This window comes from Pipistrellus kuhlii, unplaced genomic scaffold (genome assembly GCF_014108245.1).
Source record: "Pipistrellus kuhlii isolate mPipKuh1 unplaced genomic scaffold, mPipKuh1.p scaffold_m20_p_3, whole genome shotgun sequence".
NCBI lineage: Eukaryota > Metazoa > Chordata > Mammalia > Chiroptera > Vespertilionidae > Pipistrellus > Pipistrellus kuhlii.
In genome coordinates, this window is record NW_023425529.1 from 25,590,164 (window position 1) to 25,611,332 (window position 21,169).

At 36.7% G+C, this 21,169-nt stretch overlaps 1 protein-coding gene across 4 annotated transcripts in view; it reads right to left on the reverse strand.

The window, feature by feature from the left end:
- Window positions 1-21,169, reverse strand: part of ABCC9 (ATP binding cassette subfamily C member 9) — a 109,026-nt gene that overhangs the window by 53,155 nt on the left and 34,702 nt on the right. For all 4 annotated transcript variants that reach the window (XM_045587831.1, XM_045587830.1, XM_036457006.2 and 1 more), the window contains exons 15-18: window positions 14,207-14,315; window positions 8,379-8,483; window positions 3,638-3,710; window positions 2,392-2,497 (exon numbers count right to left, since the gene is read on the reverse strand). In XM_045587831.1, the coding sequence (XP_045443787.1) occupies window positions 2,392-2,497; window positions 3,638-3,710; window positions 8,379-8,483; window positions 14,207-14,315 (393 nt within the window). The remainder of the gene's footprint in view (window positions 1-2,391; window positions 2,498-3,637; window positions 3,711-8,378; window positions 8,484-14,206; window positions 14,316-21,169) is intronic.

Sequence of the window (21,169 nt, forward strand, 5' to 3'; positions counted from 1 at the left end):
GCTCGCTTCGGCAGCACATATACTAAAAATTGGAACTTTTATATGCCTTTGACTATACATAATGCCACAATAGCTTTTTGTTTTCTAAAATGAAGAGTAATTACAAATAACTCTTTTTAAAAAGGTCAGTATTCTCTGAATATTCCTGATTAAAATTATCTTTTATCAGCTATTAAAGATATCATGGAGGAAAATTAAGTACTTTTTGTAATTAAAGAAAAATGGAACTAGTGTTAGCTTATCAAAACTTTTAAAGGTTTAGTTTCTAAGTTGTGTGTGTATCTGAGCCAACACAAACATGTTTTAAAGAAAATGTTTGTCCTTCTGCCATTAAGAGATGAGATTATTGTCTATTAAGTATTCATAAAAAGATGATTTGTAAATTATGTAAATTATATAAATACTTTAGAATCCATGGAAGAGATTTCTTTCCAAAAAAATCTTAACCTCTATTGAGTAAATGTATGTTTTTATTTGTTATTCTCCCTTGGCCTAGCTTTCAAGAAGCTCAGAGTGGAATTTGAGGCCCATATTTTATAATGGACTCTGGTGCATGCATTTCTAGCTATTAATTACTCAGATTTTTACTTCAGCCTTATTTTTCTTTTGATATTTTTATCTCTTTTTCAATATTTATTAGACTGTGTAATTTTAAATATAATAATTCACAACCTTTATAAAATGAGATAGGATATCTTAGTTAGGAATGCAGAAAGTAAATAATTGGGTTATGTAAAATACTTTCCTAATTCCCCTACCATTTATTTATCCATTAAAAAATTACAATAATTGTTAATGATGACATTGGGAGTCAATTTGGCCCAAGTAGAGCTGGAATCTTTTATAACACTGGAGAGGACTAGATAAGGAGAACATCCCAGAGGTATGAAAATAGAATCTCAAGTTTTTTTCTGTCACCATCTCTCATCCTTTCTTTCTGTTTCAATGACAGTGAAACAAGGTAAAAATAAAACCCAAGTAACTTGATTATGACTGTACACATCACACAATATAACTTAATCCAGGAAGGTCTGCCTCCCAAAACCTATAGTCATGCAAGATGGATGGTGATGGTGGCAGGGCAAGAACTGCCTGGTGTCTGACCTTGGTGATCGACAGGAACTTGTCATGAAGCAGACTCCAGGTAGCCATTATTTGCCAAGCTCTCTGCTGAATATTCACAAAACTGTTTCATTTGTACTATCTGTTAAATGTGTCCAACAGAAATAAAATGTACACTCAACATTTCTCAGCCTCCTTTTGCCAATAATACCAAAAATAGGATTTATGAGTCCTATTGTTTCCAGTTCAAATTTCACATCCAAACATTTCCTTCTCTTAATTGGAGTTGAAAATAGAATCTATCCTCAAAATGCCCTTAAATAGTCTTTACTTATTCTTGAGAGATGTCTGTGCATGTGAACTGCAGACTAAGCCACACAGAATGCAGAATGGTGGGTACAAAATGAAATTAAAGAACATCTGTAGGTATAGAGCAAGGTTTCTCGTCTTAGCACAACTGACATTTGGGGCCAGATAATTTTTCTTGCGGGGTGGGAATGGGGGTTGTCCTTTGCATTGTAGGTTGTTTGGCAGCATCCCTGGCCTCTACTAACTAAACAATAGCATCCTAATTTCCCTTTGTGACAGCCAAAAACATCTCCAGACATTACCTAATGCCCCCAAAGTTATACCTGATTTAGAACTGGTCAACGATCCAACTTCTTAGATAAGCTGTAAGCAATTTGTTCATAACTGTTTATGGGGAGTCGAGTAAGTAGATAATACTATGGTTCTGAGGCACTTCATTACTGCAATGTGCTTTGAAGACAACAAGCCAGAAGAAGCACCATGCTATATATTTCCTTCCTCATGTGATTAGGGGTACGCAACACGCTAATCTGATCTATTTATATCTCTAGGTGCTTCTAGTGTCTCATTTAAATGGAGTATGAAGAAAAGTGACTGATTTCTCAGCCCCTTATGAAGATTCTGGAAAAGATTATTTCATATTTCTTCTCTGAACATTGAACCATTAAGGCTTTGTTTGCATTTAAACTTTATACATAATGCAAGTTTTCCATACCTTCTTTTATTGCACACTGAATTTTTAAATTATTGTTATCCATTTAATTTTTAAAATCTCTGTACAATCTTAATCTTACATTTATCTCAGCAACATACTATTATAAACACCTATAAAATTGCTTTGTAATTCTTAATTTATGACACTTAAGGTTTCCACAAATTTAAATAAACAAACAAACAAATAAATAAATAAATAAATAGCTGTGCTCCAACTCCTATCATGGGAGTTTATTGCTTTAGTTCTTCCCTTAGAATCATCAGCTGTGTGACAGAACAATAGACATTAATTTAAAATGCACATACTTGCTCCAGTGAACTTTTCCTTCCAGTGCCTGCATCTCACCTAGGATGGCAAGAAGAAGAGAGGACTTCCCACATCCCACTTGGCCCACAATCATGGTTAACTGACCTAGAGAAATGAACAAAGGATAATAACAGAATGCAATGGAATTCTCTTTGTAAAATAAGACCAGAATACATTTAGAAAAGGTCAACATTTCACAATCAATGGTTCAGTTTTGGTCTCTGGCAATAAGGAATTCTAATAGCTCCTTTCTCTAATTTGTAAGTTTTTTGAAAAAGGGAAGAACAGCCAAAACCAGTTTGGCTCAGTGGTAGAGCGTCAGTCTGCAGACTGAAAGGTCCCAGGTTTGATTCCAGTCAAGGGCATATACATTGGTTGCGGGCACATCTCCGGTAGGGGGTGTGCAAGAGGCAGCTGGTCGATGTTTCTCTCTCATCGACGTTTCTGGCTCTCTATCTCTCTCCCTTCCTCTCTGTAAAAAATCAATAAAATATATATTTAAAAAAAAAAAGAAAAAGGGAAGAACAATTAAAACATATATGTCTTGATTTATATATTTATATATTTCCAAGCTATAAGAATAGCTAACATTGATGAACAGAGCATTGAAATGGTTGCCTAAATAATTGATTAGTTTTAACTTTATATTTCAAATCATCCAGGAGAAAAAGGCAGTTTTGACTAAAATTGATCACTGGGATGAGTGATTTGGGCTGTTCATGTCTTATATTGATTTGCACATACTGAAAAATCCCAAAGTACTGACCATCAGATGAGGTAAAAAAAAAAAATCTATTTAACTAACTAGACGTTTTAAATACAAATTATTGTGTATTGTAGCCTTGAATGTCTTGAAATCTGTATCAGTCTTCCTTAGGGGTAAAAAAATAATAATTTTCTCATAAACTTTTTAAAATTATTTATTTATTTATTTATTTATTTATTTATTTGGTATAAACTTTTTTTTAAAATCCTTTCTCAAATTAAATGAAAAATCAACAACCCCATTATTCAAATCAACAAATGAACTGACCACAGTTAATCTGTACAGTAAATAACTTGTCCAAAGATCTATACTCAGTAGTATAAGGCAAGTATTATCATTTCCAGTTTTTCCCACAGTGATATAGTGACTCATGAGCTCCATGGTGAAAATAATGTTTATGAATTTAAAAAATCTTTTTGTTAAGCTCAATTATCTTGGAAATCCATAGCAGTGAGAATTAACAATCAAATGATGCTTACCTGTTGGAATTCGAATATTTATATTGGATAATGTAGCTAAGCCACTGCCCCATGAAAAGTACCCATTTGTGACCTAGAAAATAAGAATACAAAAACTAAATTAGAAAATTATGTAAATATGTGGAATTAAAAAATAATTCAAATTAAAATAAATTTTCTTTATAAAGCACTGGCAGATTTTTAATACAATATGGAACACACAGTGGTGAAATTCTAATGCAGAGTTATTAATATTTAAGAGTTGTAAGTGAAAAACAAACAAGAATGGACATCAAAGGAGGCTCTCTGAATTAATGACATTGTAAAGAATGAGAAAATTTGGGATTACTGGGCCATTTTCACATGAGCAGTCTTAAAAAGCAATCCTCTCAAATATTTTCCAAGTAGCACTCTTCATTTTTTTTTCTCACTACCAGGCAATTCCTAGAATCTTGGTGATGCAAATTAAAGAACAGAAATAACTACAACCCCAACCAGTTTGGATCAGAAGCTTTGGCCTGCAGACTTTAGAGTGCCTGGTTCAATTCCAGTCAAGGGCATATGCCCAGTTGTGAGCTCAATCCCTAGTAAGGGTTGTGCAAGAGGCAATTGATCAGTGATTCTCTGTTATCATTGATATTTCTCTCTCTCTCTCTCTCTCCCTCCTTCCTCTCTGAAATAATTTGTAGTTCTTTCTTTCTTTTTAATGTTATCTGAGGAGAAAGGTTTTCTAATAAATGAGTTTCTTGAACTATAAGGATTCATTGTTATTCACTGAAATGAACAAAAATAGGTACAGCGACAGAGAAGCATTGAACAGACTCAAACTTCAGTGGAAAGATGGGGATTGGGAGGGTGACTGGGGGAAGAAATCAACCAAAGGATGTGTATGCATGCATATAAGCATAACCAATGGTCACAGACACTAAGGGGTGAGGACATGTGCTAGGGGGTGAGGGTGGCCGGGGGAAGGTCAATGGGGAAAAAAGGAGACATATGTGATACTATACTTAATACTTTAAACAATAATAATTTTTAAAAAAGAGTAAAGAAAACAGACGAATAAAGCACAGAAATAAGGCAACATTGCTTGGGGGTTTATGTATAAACCTCAACAACCAGCAAAGATCACAAGACTTAGAAGTATCCAAAGCAATCTTTTTATTTTATTCTTGTTATTATTTTATTTTGGCAATCTACCTCTTTTAGCAGACTTCAAATGGTCTTGGTAGTTTTAATAGTTATAATAATGGGTAACAAAAGAGGTATGACAGAACCCGAAGATTGAGAAGGTGAATAGACAGTTGAAAGGAGTAAATTAAAAGATAAATGTGTGGCATTTACTAGTATGTACGAAATATCTATTGCATAGATATGCATAAAATTAGTCCTGGAAAGCTGGTGGCAGGGAAGGACTAAGTTATTGATTACTTTACAAATATTTGCTGAGCCTACACTCTGTCTGAAGTGATGTAGGCTACAAATAATGTATAATGCAGCCTCCTATGATCTTATTATCAGGTGAGTATAAAAACAATGGGTAGTCCTGGCTGGGTGGCTCAGTTTGTTGGAGCACTGTCCTGTACACCAGCCAGGGAGTGTATTGGAGGTAACTGGTCAATGTTTCTCTTACATAGATGTTTCTCTCCCTCTCTCTCTTTCCCTGCCTATAAATAAGTAGTAAGTAAATAAAAAAGTAAATAACATATCCTCAGGTGACAATTTAAAAAATCATGGACTTAAGTGTACCATAAGACACTATGGGCTAAGTAATGAGCAGACGGGGCAAACAGACAGTAAGTGCAACAGCAGTTCAGAAAGAAAATCACTTATGTCTGAAATGGGTAAAAAATAAACTTGCAGAAGAGGAAGCATTTTAACTAGTTTTAGAAAAGACATTGAATTTAAATGAAGGTCTTTCTAGGTAAGAACTACAATAAGAATAGGTGCAGAATCAAAAACTATGAAACATATTGTGGGAATAATAAAGGTGGCTGGGACAGGGGTTTCAGATACTTTGCCTAAATGACAATCAATGTTCAAAGAAATGATACAAACTCGGAAGCTGAGGCTCTCTTTGCTAACAGAATAAACAAGGAGGCTAAAAGAGGTGCAGACATAGATGGTTTGGAAGAGGCTTAGCATGGAACTGAGAGGCCCGACATGACAACCTTTATGCATCCAGTGACTTGAGAGTGAAGGTTATCTGCAGAAAGAGGGTGCAAAAGGAAAGACAGGAGAGGGGAAGAGAGTGGTGACCGTTCCAGAGCTACTGTAAATTATGAAAAATAATGCATGCAAAAGAATTGCCAAGAACTACTGAGCATCAGTTGAGGTTGGAGATAATGAATCTGTGGTTAGGCCAACTTGGACCCTCTTCTCCATAGTACTCAGCAGCCTGCTTAAAGGAGTGTAGAAGGCTTGAAGTTGGGATTGCTTACAGAAAGGTGCTGAAGGACTGGGAGAAAAGAAAGGGGCTCAAGTTACTGGAGGTTGCAATGAGTTTTAAAACCAGCAACAGTGAAGGGGAAGGCCTGAGAGAGCCTGAGGGCAGGATTTGATGTGACTGACTGACTGAAACTCAAAGGTTTAAGATTTCAGAGGAGCATCAGCCCCAGGATGTAGCCGAATGTGAGCACAGGTACAGCTATGGAAGTAGACTTAAGGGATTTCTGGACTGGGATACGAGATAGGCTGCGTACTTGGAAGTTTAAATCACATGCATGCGTGCACCAAACTAAGGTAAAAAGATGAACTAGAAAACAGATCCCTGAATCTCCAGGGAAGGAGGGAGTGCAGCTAACACATAAACCTTTGCAAAGGTTCACGAAAGAACAGGTGCATAAATGACCATCATAGAATGGTTTATGATGGAGGGAAGATGGAGGCAAAGCCAGTGTTCATCACAAGGTGATAAGCAAAGCACAGCAATGCCTGCTGCGGAGTACAATAGTGCAGGTAGGAGGGCACACGGTCCTAAACCATTTCAGGAAATTGAAAGCACGAGATGCTCATGACAACCCTATCTATTTTACAAGGCATGAGTGTGTTTAAGTGCATATATTGAGCACATGACATCTGGTGCCACAGTGGTGGGAGGAAAGGGGAGAGATATGAGTGCAGCAATGTGTGTGTTGAGGACCGTCAGAGGGAGCTGACATTCTTTACCTGGTTGTGGCTGCATAGCTGTTTGTTTTTCATTAAATGGTACAGATATGTTTTATTTCACAATAAAAATATTTTTCTGTTATATTTCACAATAAAAATATTTCAGGAAGACAAGTTATTACCAATTTGGGAGTCATTGTCACACATAAACAATTAATTAGGGCTTGAAGGTGGGCTTGAAACTGTACTGGCCATTCAGAAGCATAGCAGACTCTAGGCCATTTAAAAAGGGGGTTTCTGAGATTTTTTTTGTTTTTTGTTTTTATTATTTATTTATTTATTTATTTGGTGAAGAAAGTCTCGATTTTGGGGGGGAAATAATGGCCTCCTGTTTTTACACTCAAAATAAAAACAAATTTAAAAGGCACATAGAAAAGACATATTTTTAGATTCCTACTATCTTGAATAGAAAATGTCAATTAAAAAAAAACTAACCCTATTTCCTTATTCACTCAGGGACTTGTTTATCTCAGCATAGTTGAAAATTAGCAGCATAGAGGATCCTTGTCTCTCATTACTTAATTTCATAACCTTGTAATTCACACCCTACTTACACATTATAATTTCATATAAAACTACTAGACTTATTTTTAAATGGTGTACATGTGTAATATATATATATATATATATATATATATATATATATATATATATATATATATATATAAAGCTTTCTAGGATAGTCTAACATATAGCCAAGGTTAAGAGTCACCAAACAGGTACAGATGAACAAACCATAGCTCAGAGAGGCAAAGTAATTTTCCCCAAAGTCACACATGAGAGGTAGGTCTCTCATAGGCTTATTCAAATTTTGTTAAGTGCTTATTGGAGGACAGGTATTGTGCCAGGCAATAAGGAATGAGGGAAGAATGAAATGTAGCCTTTGGCTCTCCCGTACACTCCACTGAGCCTCCCTCGCTCTCTGATTGGCTGGGCAGTGCATGGAGTTGGATAATCTGGAGCAGCAAAAGCAGCTGGTTTTCTAAAAGGGCTGGTTTCCTGGACTCTGGTGGCTCCGAAGTCCAGAGGCTTTGACTGCTGCAAGCATCTATTCTAGTCCCTACTCAGCACTGACCTCTCTCAACCTAACAGCTCTCAGCCTGTGTTACTCTGGTAGCCTGTTCCTATCAAAGCATATGTGGCTGGGGAGAGTACCCACCACAGCTGGGTTTAAAATTAGATCATTATTGGGAAACTGGGGAATGCATGCAGCACTGGTCTAAACTTTTCCTGGTTGCAGATACTTACTATCTCATTTATTTCCTTAAGAACTTGATTTATAATACTGGTGTTCTCTATAAATCAACTTACTTGGTACATAAGCATATGAAGGGAATGATGTTGGATACTAACATCTCATGCTGATTCAGAAGAAAGGCTTGTTCTCACGCTCTTAAAAACATACTGCTGAGGCAAAACTGGCTGGGAGGTCAGGAAGGACTGAGAATTCTAAACTCATCAGAATATATTTTTTTAATGTTTTAAGATCAGTAATTCTAAAGAGACTTTAACAACATGTCTCGGGACACATTTGCCGAACGTCACCGTAACGTTAATGTTTCTTTTCGCGTAAGAATCCAGGAAATAGAACAACCTTTATTGCAATATCCTCCGATTCTGCAGGACGTAGACGTCGCGCTGATTGCTCATAGCTGTCCAGGTGATATCTTCCAGGCTGCTTCCTGTTTATAGTCTTTGGCTGTTGCATTCCAAATGGAAAAGAACACAAGTTGAAGCTTTATGAAAAAAAATTGAGGTTTGACTGAACTCACATTGCTACTTCTCCACTTGAATTCCAAGAAAAAGAAACAAGTAAATGTCATATTTAAATTATTTCACTGGTTTCTCCCTCACTCCCTCCCCCCCCAAAAAAAAACCACGAAAAATTATAATGAAAAAGTATTAAACTATACATTTAAGTTTAATTCACAGCTTTTTAAGAAAAATGAAAACACAAAGATATGTGACTTGCAAAATGATGGAAGTTAAAGTACCAAACCCCAAGCTAGGTTTTGGATATCTTTTCTCCAGCCATTGGATGAATACACCCGGGCAATAAAGAACTGTGTGTCGCTGAGACCGATTAGGCTCAGTGGATAGAGTGTCGGCTTGGGGACTGAAGGGTCCCGGGTTCGATTCCGGTCAAGGGCATGTACCTTGGTTGTGGGCATATCCCCGGTAGGGGGTGTGCAAGAGGCAGCTGATCGATGACTCTCTCTCATTGATGTTTCTAACTCTCTATCTCTCTCCCTTCCTCTCTGTACAAAATCAATAATATATATATATATACACACACACTATATATATAAAGAACTGTGTGTCATGTCAAAAGGCAAGCACACTAATTCAGGTTAAACCCAAATCTACTTTACTTGTTAGGCTGTTAGGCTACCGGGCTTGTTAATGTTCCAACACTCTGCATCGTGAAGACTTTGAATCTCACATATTCATTTAAATCAGATCGGGCTAACATCACCTAAGGACCCATTGTGGAGTGAGAAAAGGTATAAAGAAATAGGAATTTTCCCCCCAAACATACATATTATTTCATAAGGAAATCCCACAAGCATTGTAAAATGATCTGGTCTTTATCAAATACTAGAGGCCCAGAGCACGAAATTCATGCACAGGTATGGTCCCTAGGCCTGGCCTGCGATTAGGGCCATCTTCCCTGGTTGCCGGCAGTGGCCTGCCCCCACAGCCACCAACCCTGGTTCCCTGTTTGCCATTGGGCAATAGGAGCCTGCTGGGGGGAGGCGGGGGGACCACTAAGAGATTGGCTCTCCCTCCACTGCCCCCATTCACCCACCCCACCTCACACCCCTCACCAGTCACCCTCTGTGTGTGGAGTGACTAGTGGGGCAAGGGCCTTGGCTTGGCCCCGCCTATCCCTGGTTCCCTGTTCCCCATCAGGCAATTGGAGCCTGCCCTTTGGGGGAAGGGACCAAGTCACATATCTTTGTGTTTTGGCTGGCAGGGTGATGGGGCCTGCAGGCTGGGGGCAGCTCCTGCATTGGGAGTCTGCCCCCTAGTGGTCAGTGAACATCATAGCGACCAGTTGGTCTGCCATTCAGTTGATTTGCAAATCTTTTTATTACACTGAGTGGCCAGATTATTATGATGTCTAAAAGCCAGGCAATAAAGAATGAGGGAAGAATAAAATGTAGCTTTTGGGGTGTGTGTGTGTGTGTGTGTGTGTGTGTGTGTACATATACATACATACACACACACACACACACACACACACACACACACATATATATATATATACAGGTCCAGTGCATTATTTCATGCATGCGTGAGGTCTGGTCAGAGAGAGGGGACATGGATGGTCAAACAAATTAGCCTCTTATTATATAGGATATACACTGAGTGGCCAGATTATTATGCATTCAGAGATCATAATAATCTGTCCACTCAGTATATGTAGGATTATAGCATTGTTCTTAGTCAAATGACTAAAGCACCTATAATAATAAAAGCATAATATGCTAATTAGACTGCACATCCTCTTGGATATTCTTTCAGATGACCTCTGGATGCAGCTTGGACTGTGAGGGAAGCATGGGTCCCAGGTGCCTGCCAGTGGCTGGAGGGAAGCCAGTGCCAGCAGCCAGGGCAAGGAAGGCCTATTCTTGCATGAATTTTGTGCATTGAGTCTTTAGTCCATAATAAAGATGCCAGCTGACATTAAACAGTCTTAAGGTACCCAAGATGAACCTAAACTGTCATAACTAGAAATTTGTTATTCTCTAATTTTGAGTTTAATTTCAAGGGATAAAGACAATTGACTAAAGAGAAGGTAGAAAATTCTGATTGGTAAGCCTCTATTATAAAAAATATTTATAAACTAAATATTTAAATACCTTATAGAGATTGTGAAGGCTAAATAGCAATATGCTTTAAAACTGATAAACTACATATAAAAGCAAAGGGTTCTAGAACTGTTAAACTTGGAGGGAGGCTGGAATTGTAGATTTAGCTTTTTGAAAAATCCATTGAGCTTTACTATAAGAATTAGAATGTACTCAAGTAATCAATAACTTAATCCAAACAAGATATTGTTCTTTCAACTTCCATCATTGGTATATATCACCTGCATCTCACACCATCAAATAAGATACATGCAAATAAATTCACAGATTAAAAAGTTGCTAAGAAGTATCAGTTGTTTTTTTTGTCAAACAGAAAATACTCAATGCATTTTAACTTAAAAAATAAAGAGTGCTTATGAAATTTTATCTTAGCTTTGTTTTTCTTCTCATAGTCCTCACAGATTATCCTAGAAATACATTGTATGAGATGCTATAGGATGTCACTATCATTTAAGCTAAAAATATTTTCCACACAAGATAGGTCTATACCTATACATATGTTTAATGTTTTCTAGAATAATTCCATAGTAGGATTGCCCCCAGGGTCCAAAAAGAATGACTTCATGTTCTTCAAGAAACTAAGGAGATGGTGGGAGGAGGAGATGTGTTGACAGAGATTTGAGTCGGAGTTCCACAGATGTAATTTGAAGAGACTTTGGCTCTAGAATGTCACTAATTCTCCATGGAGATTCTACAGCCAAAACCACTTAACTCTAAGCTTTTACAGAATACATAGCATCTTAAGCGCTCTCAAGAGGAGTTTCCATTAGTGTTATTTTCAAGCACACAGCTTTTTTAACTCCATTTTTAAAAGTTTGTCATTTGTGGTTTGGCCCATCAGCCGTGATGAATGACCTTGAAAGACATCAGAAGTCCAGTCTGGTTTCAATAACCCTGAAGATATTAGATGCATTTGAAGGGGATTCTTTTTTCATTCCAAAAATCTTTTCTCAGTTCAATTTTTCTTCTATCCCTCATCTCATACAAAAGATTCTTCAGATTTCTCTAACTCCACAAACTTGACCTCCCATAACCCCTTTCTCAAAGTCACCTCACTCTGCTCATCCTCTACACCTCTGAAATGAATTCTTTGGTAATCTCCTATCATCCAAAGCGTGACAAGACTGTTCTAATCAAATGCTGCACTTTCCTGCTGCCTCAAAATGTAGAGGCTTCATAATGTGTTCTTGTCTTTGTGTTCATATCCACACAATAACAAACAAGCATGTTGAGGTATGCCCACAAACATGAATGGTGATTCCTTCTCAGACAAAAGTCACAGCTACTCAATACAACAACTTAACAGAGAGTAAAAAAAATAACTTCAAAAAAGCAGAAAAAAAAGCAAACCTAAATATAGCCAACTGCTCATCTTAACTGTTTTCAGTAGTTTTAAACATGATGTAAAAAAAAAAGTGAGACTGATTGACTTCTGATAAAGTCTTTCCAAGCCTCAATCAATTTCAGTCAGGAGACTGCATTTTGGTTTGGTGACATATATGGTAAATCCATTCATATTTTTATCTCAGAGTAACATGAGTAACTAATATTAACTTACACCATAACTCATTTTATAATAACACCATTCTGTTTTACTGTTATGAAAATACATTACTAATTTTAAAGTCTTTAGAATTCTTCAGACATGTCTCTCAAGAGTCTAATTCCATTGATTTAAATATTATTAAATGGCTAATGACTCATATCTTTACACCTATTATTGCTGATTTCTCTTCTTGGATGTAAATATATATCTCAAGTTTATCATGTGCAAAATATACCTCTTGATTCTACCTCAACACAAACTTACTAATTTCTCAACCTCCAGATATCAGTTAATGGTTCCACCATCTACCCAGAAGTCAAACCAATAACCTGACTCATCCTTGAGTCCTCTTCCTCCTTCATTCCCTTTATCCAATCTATTTGCAAGTCTTTGTAAGCCCAGCCTAAAGAAATAAATTTAGTCACTTCCTCTCCAAGTCCACTGAAACACAATAAAAACTAATTTTGACCATTATTTCTTTCCTATTTTGTAAAGACCTCTCTGATCTATCTATTCTACTCTTGTCTCCATTGACTACTTTCTACCGAGTAGCCAAAGTTATCTTTTAGAAACACACACAAATTAATATCATTTCCTACTTTGCAACTGTCTAATGGTTTCCTATTACATGCTAATAAAATCCAAATCTTTCCATATCTATAAGACCCTTAACCCTTGTTCTTTATCCTTTCTCTTCCTTTACCAGGCATCACTGTAGTGCTCCTCTGTTCAATGGACATACCACATTAATTACGACCTCAGGGTCTTTGCATGGGCTAGTTCTCTGCCTGAAATGCTCTTTCACAGAGCTTTGCAGAACAGGTGTCTACTCTTCATTCAGATATCATCTAAAATGCCAGCTATCAAAGGGACCTTCTGGGAAATTACCACCCTCCTTCAAGTATCCCAGTCACTCTCTCTTCTTTCCACAGCAAAAATTCTCTCTCTCTCTCTCTCCCTCCCTCTCTCTCTCTCTCTCTCTCTCTCTCTCTCTCTCTCTCTCTCTCTCTCTCTCTCTCTCTCTCTCTCTCTCCTTGTTTAACATCTTCTCCTGCCTTTAGAAAGCAAACTCTGTGACAAGGAGGATCTTTTCTGCCTTGTTCACTGCTGCATGTATAGGTCATGGCATGAAGTACAGGGTAGTCAGTAAGTCTGGAGGTACAGGCAAATACCTGAACCATGTCATATTAAATGTAATATAATATTGACTGTATTTCCAACTGTTATGCAGATACTGAGTAAATGTTTGTGTAATGGATAAGTAAACTGGTTCAAGACTCAAGTTTTAATTCTGGCTCTGCCACTTATTAATTTTCTGACTTTATTCAAACCATATCACATGAAACTCAATATATTAACCTGAAAAAGAAAAATAGGTGATGTAATGGAGTGTTTATTGAAACAAAAAAACATAATGCATCAGAGAGCACTTTTTAAACTAAAACGTGTAATACAGCTAAAAAGTATTATAATAATATGGTACAGGAGTTGTAAGCTGATTTTGTATTATTTTTATATAAAGTTTCGGGTACAATTTCTCAATTCCCATTTGAATTGAACATATGCTACCTTGGGGATAACAAGTGCAGCATAGAAAATATAATCAACAATATAATAATATTGAACTATGTATAGTGCCAGGTAAATACTAGATTTATTGGGGGAAATACTTTGTAAGTTATATAAATGTCTAACCCCCATTCTGTACACCTGAAACTAATATAATGTTGAATGTCAACTGTAATTGAAATATAAAAAGTAGATTATTAAAATTAAAAAAAAACATGTGCCAAGACTCTAGCAAAATTCTTTGATGACTTAAAAAGATAAGCCTCATACACTTATTGACTGATATTAGATTTGTTGTAGAAGCAGGTGTCAATCATTTTTCATAAAGATTAAAGTGAAGCTTATAATTTCTTCTCATTGCACCCATTTTAAATCATTCATTCTTGGGACTACTCCTATTCACAAGTTTCCATAACAAGAAAAAGCACTTACCACTCCAGTGTGCTTCTTACAGGACTCAAAAGGAAGAGAACTTTCACCAGTTCGCCAGCTGTCATCGCCAATCTCATCACTAAGGAGAAACTCATTTAACTTTTGAACACTGCAAAAAAAAAAACAGTCACAAAGGGTCAAAAATAAGACCAACAATAATGAAGCTCTACTTAAACAAACACTTCCTCTCACTATCCTGTTAAGCAAGCAACTTAAAGTCTTGTCTCAAGACCAACTAGAAATTCAATTCAGATAAACAAAGCATCCTATATTGCCCAGGAATGATGGATTCCCAGGACCTATGACTTTTAGTTCTAAAAATGAAAAAAATTCACAAAAATTTCAGAATCAATCAGTCATCTTAAATTAGTCAAATTACTTTTGCACTGTTTTCTTTTTTGGTTGGTTGGTTTGGTTTGATTTTTGTTTTGTTTTTTGTTTTGTTTTGTTTGTGTGTGTGTGTGTGTGTGTGTGTGTTTTGTTTTGTTTTGTTTTTGCATTTGTATTCCTTGTCAAAGATAGTAGAGTTGGAAAGGAGCTTGTAACAGGGTGGTTAAAAATAATAATTCCAGTGAGGAAAGTATTCATTAGTCTAACTTTACAAATGAGGGGAAATAAAATACAGAGAAGTTAAGTAACCTGCGTAACAGAATTTAGTGTTAACTCATAGATCTGGCATCCGTGGCCACTCTGCTATCTGGCTTACATGTTATATATTACACATATATAAGATATATGTGTAAGGAGAGAGCCATCTAGAGAGCTGGTATTCAATATGTTGGTCAAGGACCAGCAGCATCAACAACTCCTGAAAGCTTATTAGAGACAGAGAACATCAGGCCCCACTCCAGAACTGCTAATCAAAATATATGTTGTAATAAGGCCCCGAGATGCTTCATACCACATTATAGTTTGAGGAATCCTCCTCTAGAAGAGTGGTTTGCAAACTTTCTTCACTATGGTCTGCTTAGGCTGGGCACAAAACTCATTGGTGCTCCCATCTCTCCTGCTCTGACTTTTCAGACCAATGTCACAGGATTAGAAGCAAAAAGGAAAACAAAATCAAAGAAAACAATAACAAGATTTGAAAAATCCTCCTATAAATAAAATCGTACACTATAAAAATTATGTGAAGCTGCAAAAGAAATGTTTCTTTTAGCATTCTATAATGGGACAAACTGGCTTGGCACATGCAGCATCAACCACAGGGAAAATATTGCCTTTAATAGGAAACTAGAAATTATATATTTGAAATAATGGTTTCTATTAATTTTTTTAAAATTTGGGCTTGTAGTTAAGTTAATTGCCTCCAGATAGGACTAGCTAGTTTGATTTTCTGACAGACTAATAAAATGAAGAAAATTTAATTTAATTAAGTCTGTTGCTCATGACCTTTAAACTCTTTATGTTTACATGCCATTGAAACTATTTCCTCTCATTAAAAACATAAAGGTAGATAAAACTCATTGGGGCAATCTATTACCTTCCAAATTATATCTGCAGGGAATTAAAAGAGATAATTGCATAAGAAGAGCTCTAGCTGAATAATATTCCACTGTATGTAAATGTCACATTTTGTTTTATTCATCCATTCATGGTCACTTGGATAGCTTCCACTTTTTGGCTATTGTGAATAGTGCTGTTATGAACACGGGTGTACAATATCTATTCAATTCTTTTGGATATATACCCAGAAGTGGAATTGCCACACTATATGATAATCCTATGTTTAATTTTTTTGAGGAACCACCAAACTGTTTTCCACCATAGCTGTACCATGGTTCCAGAATTCTTGATTCACTTAAACATAGTGATATGACAATATGGATGAACCTTGAAGACACTATGCTAAGTAAAATAAGACACACACACACACACACACACACACACACACACACACAAGTGTATGATTCCATTTATATGAGATACTTAGAATAGTCAAGTTCATGAGACAGAAATCAATGGTGGTTACCAGGAACTTGGAGGAGAGGTAAATGGAAAGTTATTATTTAATGGTATAGAGTTTTGATTTGAGAAGGTACAAAATTGTTGGAGATAGATTGAGGTGATGGTGCACAACAGTATAAATGTACTTAAAGCCACCGAACAGTGCACTTAAAATGGTTTAAATGGCAAATATACATATGTAATTTACTACAATTAAAAAAAAAAAAGAATTTCAGATCCCAAAAAGAAAAATAGTTTTGGTTTGTGTACTCTTTTTGAGTCATTGCAGCAAAGCCTGGCCGCACAGACTTAAAAGTCAGCATTAGAAATGCCTTGTGTGATGGCATTTTATTCATTTTAATGGCAGCTGTTACATTTTAATTTTTTTTTATTGAGGAATAATTGACCTATACTAGTTTCAGTTGTATAACATGATTATTTGATATTTGTATACATTTCAACATAACTATACAAGTCTAGTTACATCCATCAATATACATGCATACAAAATTTTTTTCTTGAGATGAGAACTTTTAAGAACTACCCTAAAAATAGGAGTAAAAGATTTTTCCTCTTATAGATTTTGTCATTCTATTCTTATGTTTTGAAGAGACTGGATTTTAAGGAGCACACTTTCATCAATCAAAGGACTACCTCAAACAATCTCACGCTCTGTCTTCTTACACACAAAAAAAATTCAGGACCAGCCAAGGTCATTTGCATTGGTAACTCTAAGTCTAGCAGCTCCTTGCATACACTATTCGATGAATGTTTGTTGAATAAATTACCGTATTTTTCGGACCATAAGACGCTCAGGACCATAAGACGCACCAGTTTTTAGAGAAGGGAAATGAAGAAAAAAAGATTCTGAAACAAATAGTGTCCTAAAATATTTTATGTGCATTAAAACCCAACATCACAGTCATAAACACATGTAATCAACCCTGTAAAGTAAACAGCAGCATTTAGAACCATTTTAGAGCCGGGCAAGCACACAGAGACCACACAGAGCCGGGCAAGTAAAAAAACTTTTTTTTTTAAGTATATGTGTAGGCTATATTTGGACCACAAGACGCAGGGACTTTTCCCCCCCACACTTCTGGGGGGGGGGGGAGTGCGTCTTATGGTACGAAAAATATGGTAAAGAAAGAGTAAATCAATAGTTCAGACATTTAAGTAAAACTGGTTGATTCCATTCTCCATTTTGTATGTCCAGTAATCTTACTGAAGCTTTTATGGAATTAATGAGCCTCATTCTTGCTGAACATCAAGACACATGGTCTCTGAGCATAACTGGGGCAGGGGAGAACTGTCTCTTTATAACACCCAACTTTGCAACTCCAATCACAAAGGACAATTGTCTATCTCTCCAATGCCAAAGGTATAACATAGTAATTCCTCAAGAAATGTCTGGTGAATGAATAAACGGGTAATACAACAAGCATTTCCTGTTCATATGAGGTCCTTTCAGAAATCAGAGGCAAAATAATGATGAAAAAATGCATGAATCCTGACCAAGGGTGAAGTAATTTCCACCATGCTGCCAGGATTATATTTTAAAAATCCAAATCTGTTCAGACAACAATTCTCTCTTTAGAACAGTGATTCTCAACCTTCTTAAAGCTGAGAGCCTTTAATACAGTTCCTCATGTTATGGTGACCCCCAACCATAAAATTATTTTTGTTGCTACTTCATAACTGTAATTTTGCTACCGTTAATGAATCATAGTATAAATACCTGTGTTTTCCAATGGACTTAAGCAACCCTGCTAGCGGTTCTCAACCTGTGGGTTGCGACATTAGAACCATGACCTACAGAGCCTAAGACCATTGGAAAACCCAGGTATTTACATTACGATTCATTAACAGTAGTAAAATTACAGTTATGAAGTAGCAACAAAAATAATTTTATGGTTGGGGGTCACCACAACATGAGGAACTGTATTAAAGGGTCTCAGCATTAGGAAGGTTGATAACCACTGTCTTAGAATAACAAATGACACTCCTAGCTTTTCAGCATCCTTAGCGTCACCTACAAGCTAATCAGGTGTTTACTCTCCAGCTCCATCAGATCCTTTCTCCAACTACACTCAACTTCTTTCAACCCCTGAATGTACTGAGATCTCACTTACTTATTCATCCTTTCCCCTTGCATATATGTGTCTCTCACATAAAACATGTTTTCCCCTTTTCTTCAAATAACAGAGTCCTACTAATATTTTAAAATATTGTGAAGGATCCAACACCTCCTTTAAACCTTTACTGGACAGACTGGCTGCCTCCTCTCTTGATGAGTTTCAATGATCCCCAGATATGGGCCAATTGGAATTCTGTGTAGAGCCCTATAGTAGCATACGGCATTGTATTGTCATTGGGTTCCTCTCCTGTTCTCTCCAACTAGACTGTGGACTCCCTATGGATTTGTCACTACTGTTCCTCTTTGCAAACCCCAATGCCCAGCAATGTCCTTAAAATGTTAACAAGTGCATGTAGACCTACAGAGATATCTCTCTGCAGCATGGAATGGAGATTAGTAAAATGGTGGTAAATTAGTAAAATGGAGATTTTTTTAAATGCCTAAAATATTTAGGCAAGGAGCTGGGTAGTTTGTATGCATTATTTCATTCTCTCAACTGCTATAAACAGGACCTATTGGTGTGTCCATTTGATAACTGAGGAGGCTGAGTTATAGAGATACTAACTAATGTATTTGAGGTTAAACAACGAGTACTCCATGGCAGTGCTGGGATTTAAAAGTAGATATACTTGAAGCTAACCAATTTGCTATCCTCCCTCCATTTATAGGTCAGTACTTTATTAGCTTCCCATAATTTAGATAATTTATAAACTTAATTAAGATTTTTAAAAAATATATTTTATTGATTTTTTTTTTTACAGAGAGGAAGAGAGAGGGATAGAAAGTTAGAAACATCGATGAGAGAGAATCATCGATCAGCTGCCTCCTACACACCTCCTACCGGGGATGTGCCCCCAACCAAGGTACATGCCCTTGACCGGAATCGAATCTGGGACCCTTCAGTCCGCAGGCCGACACTCTATCCACTGAGCCAAACTGGTTTCGGCCATAATTAAGATTTTAATTATACTGTTATTTTCTCACTTTTCAAGTTTTGAGTAGTTAGATACAACATGAGTATTTTTACAGGTATCACATTAATTGGGAATAATTTTTTGTTGTTGTTGTTCCTGGCAGATACATATTTTTCTTGAAGGAACTATGACATTTTTGTAAACAGAGACCAGGTCAAAGTGTACACTTGCTCTATGATAAATATCAGTAACAATTTACTTGATTGAAGATAATTGCAATAGATGAGCCAAGCATACATTCCTTTGGGAGGTACAGGAGAGAAAGGACACGAAGTTATTTTCCAACAAAGCAGAGGATTCGTTTTGCACATTTTTCCCTTGGCAAAAACATCTTTGGATACAGATGTTGCATTATACATCAAATAACAGAAACCTAAATTCAAATTATTTATGTAGGGTATAACATATCAACTTACATTTTCCTCCAGAAAAAATACTTCCTTATAAATAAACCAAAGTGGAGAAATGAGGCGAGCATCCTGAAAAATCACTCTTATTCAAGTATTTTATTTTAGATAATGGTGACTGTTCTTAATTTTCTTCATATCTCACTCTGTTTTGCAAACTTAGACTGGAACACATCATTCTAAAATGTTCAGAAAACTCAAATGGTGAGGAGAAATCCTAAAACATAACTTCCTCTTCTTTCCATTTTATTATATGTGTCCATTGGGGTTCCATCCAATGAACAATTTAAAGAAATTTTGTCTGAAAGCTAAACACTTTTAAAAGAAAGCATAGAACTTTCCCGTAGCAAAGAAATTTACCTGGCATAGAAGTTTCCTGCAGTAGAGACTTGGTAAGCCTCTTACATGTACATATAACACAAATTGGGAATAAGCTGCACCCCATTCTAACCCAAAGCCTTTCAAAATGCTTCTAAAAATGCAGCGAAGAACTTATGATTTTCACAGTCCTAAAGAAGAGGTTTCAAAAATCAGCTGACCAAAGTCTCCGATTATAAACAGTCTGTTCAACTCGCTGTGGGCCAACTGGCATCCAAGATGGATCACGGGTTCCCAGGCACAGAAGATATGCTGAGCCTAGTCAACAATGGGAAAACACTGGGTTGGGTTCCCAGAACCAGCACACAATGGGAAAAAGCACTGGCCTCCTCTGTGGAGCGCTCATCTCTGTAGGACCCACAAATCAACCAGGGAAACTCATCCTAGAGAAGCAAGTTTTGTAAGCTGATTCCATTTGGCCTATGGCTTGGGAAAGCTGGAGCTGAGCCCTGAAAACAAACTGGTCTTTATCAAACTGGCAAATGCCTTTTCCCTGGGACATGAGGACGAGAGAGTGCTATGCAGAAACACACAGGGACTAACACCCACCCTCAAAATTACCAGGATTTACGACAGCAGGATCGTATGGCGTGGACTCTAGGACACCCCCAGATTTTTGTTTGTTTGTTTGTTATCCATATTAACTCTTAACATCCTTTTGTGGTAGCCTCCTGATTTCTGAGGAGTTATCTGGTACCGATTATCAACTGTTTTCTAACTTCACCTGCAGCAGCACAAAGTCAAATTTCAACTTAAAATGCAACCAGGAGAGGGACAGCTGTTAAATGGAGAAAATGAAAATAAGGACCAAAATAGCTGACTCTGGCCATTTATCAACTTTATTGTTTGAACTAGCTTCCCTTCCAGAGCACGACCTAATTTGGAAGTGGCATTACAAAAATCAGTCAGTGATCTGTACAAGTGTTTCAGAAGGCAGAACAATCAGGAAAGAAAATGAGGGCAGATGAGGCCCGAAAGCCTGGCCTTTACATCCAGCTCCAGACTTGGTTACTAATGGCCTATCTTACAGAACAGGATTGAAATCATATTAGGATACTATTGCAACCAATCAGAACTGGTTTTAGAATAAGTTATTTTATAGTTATTTGATATTAATGTT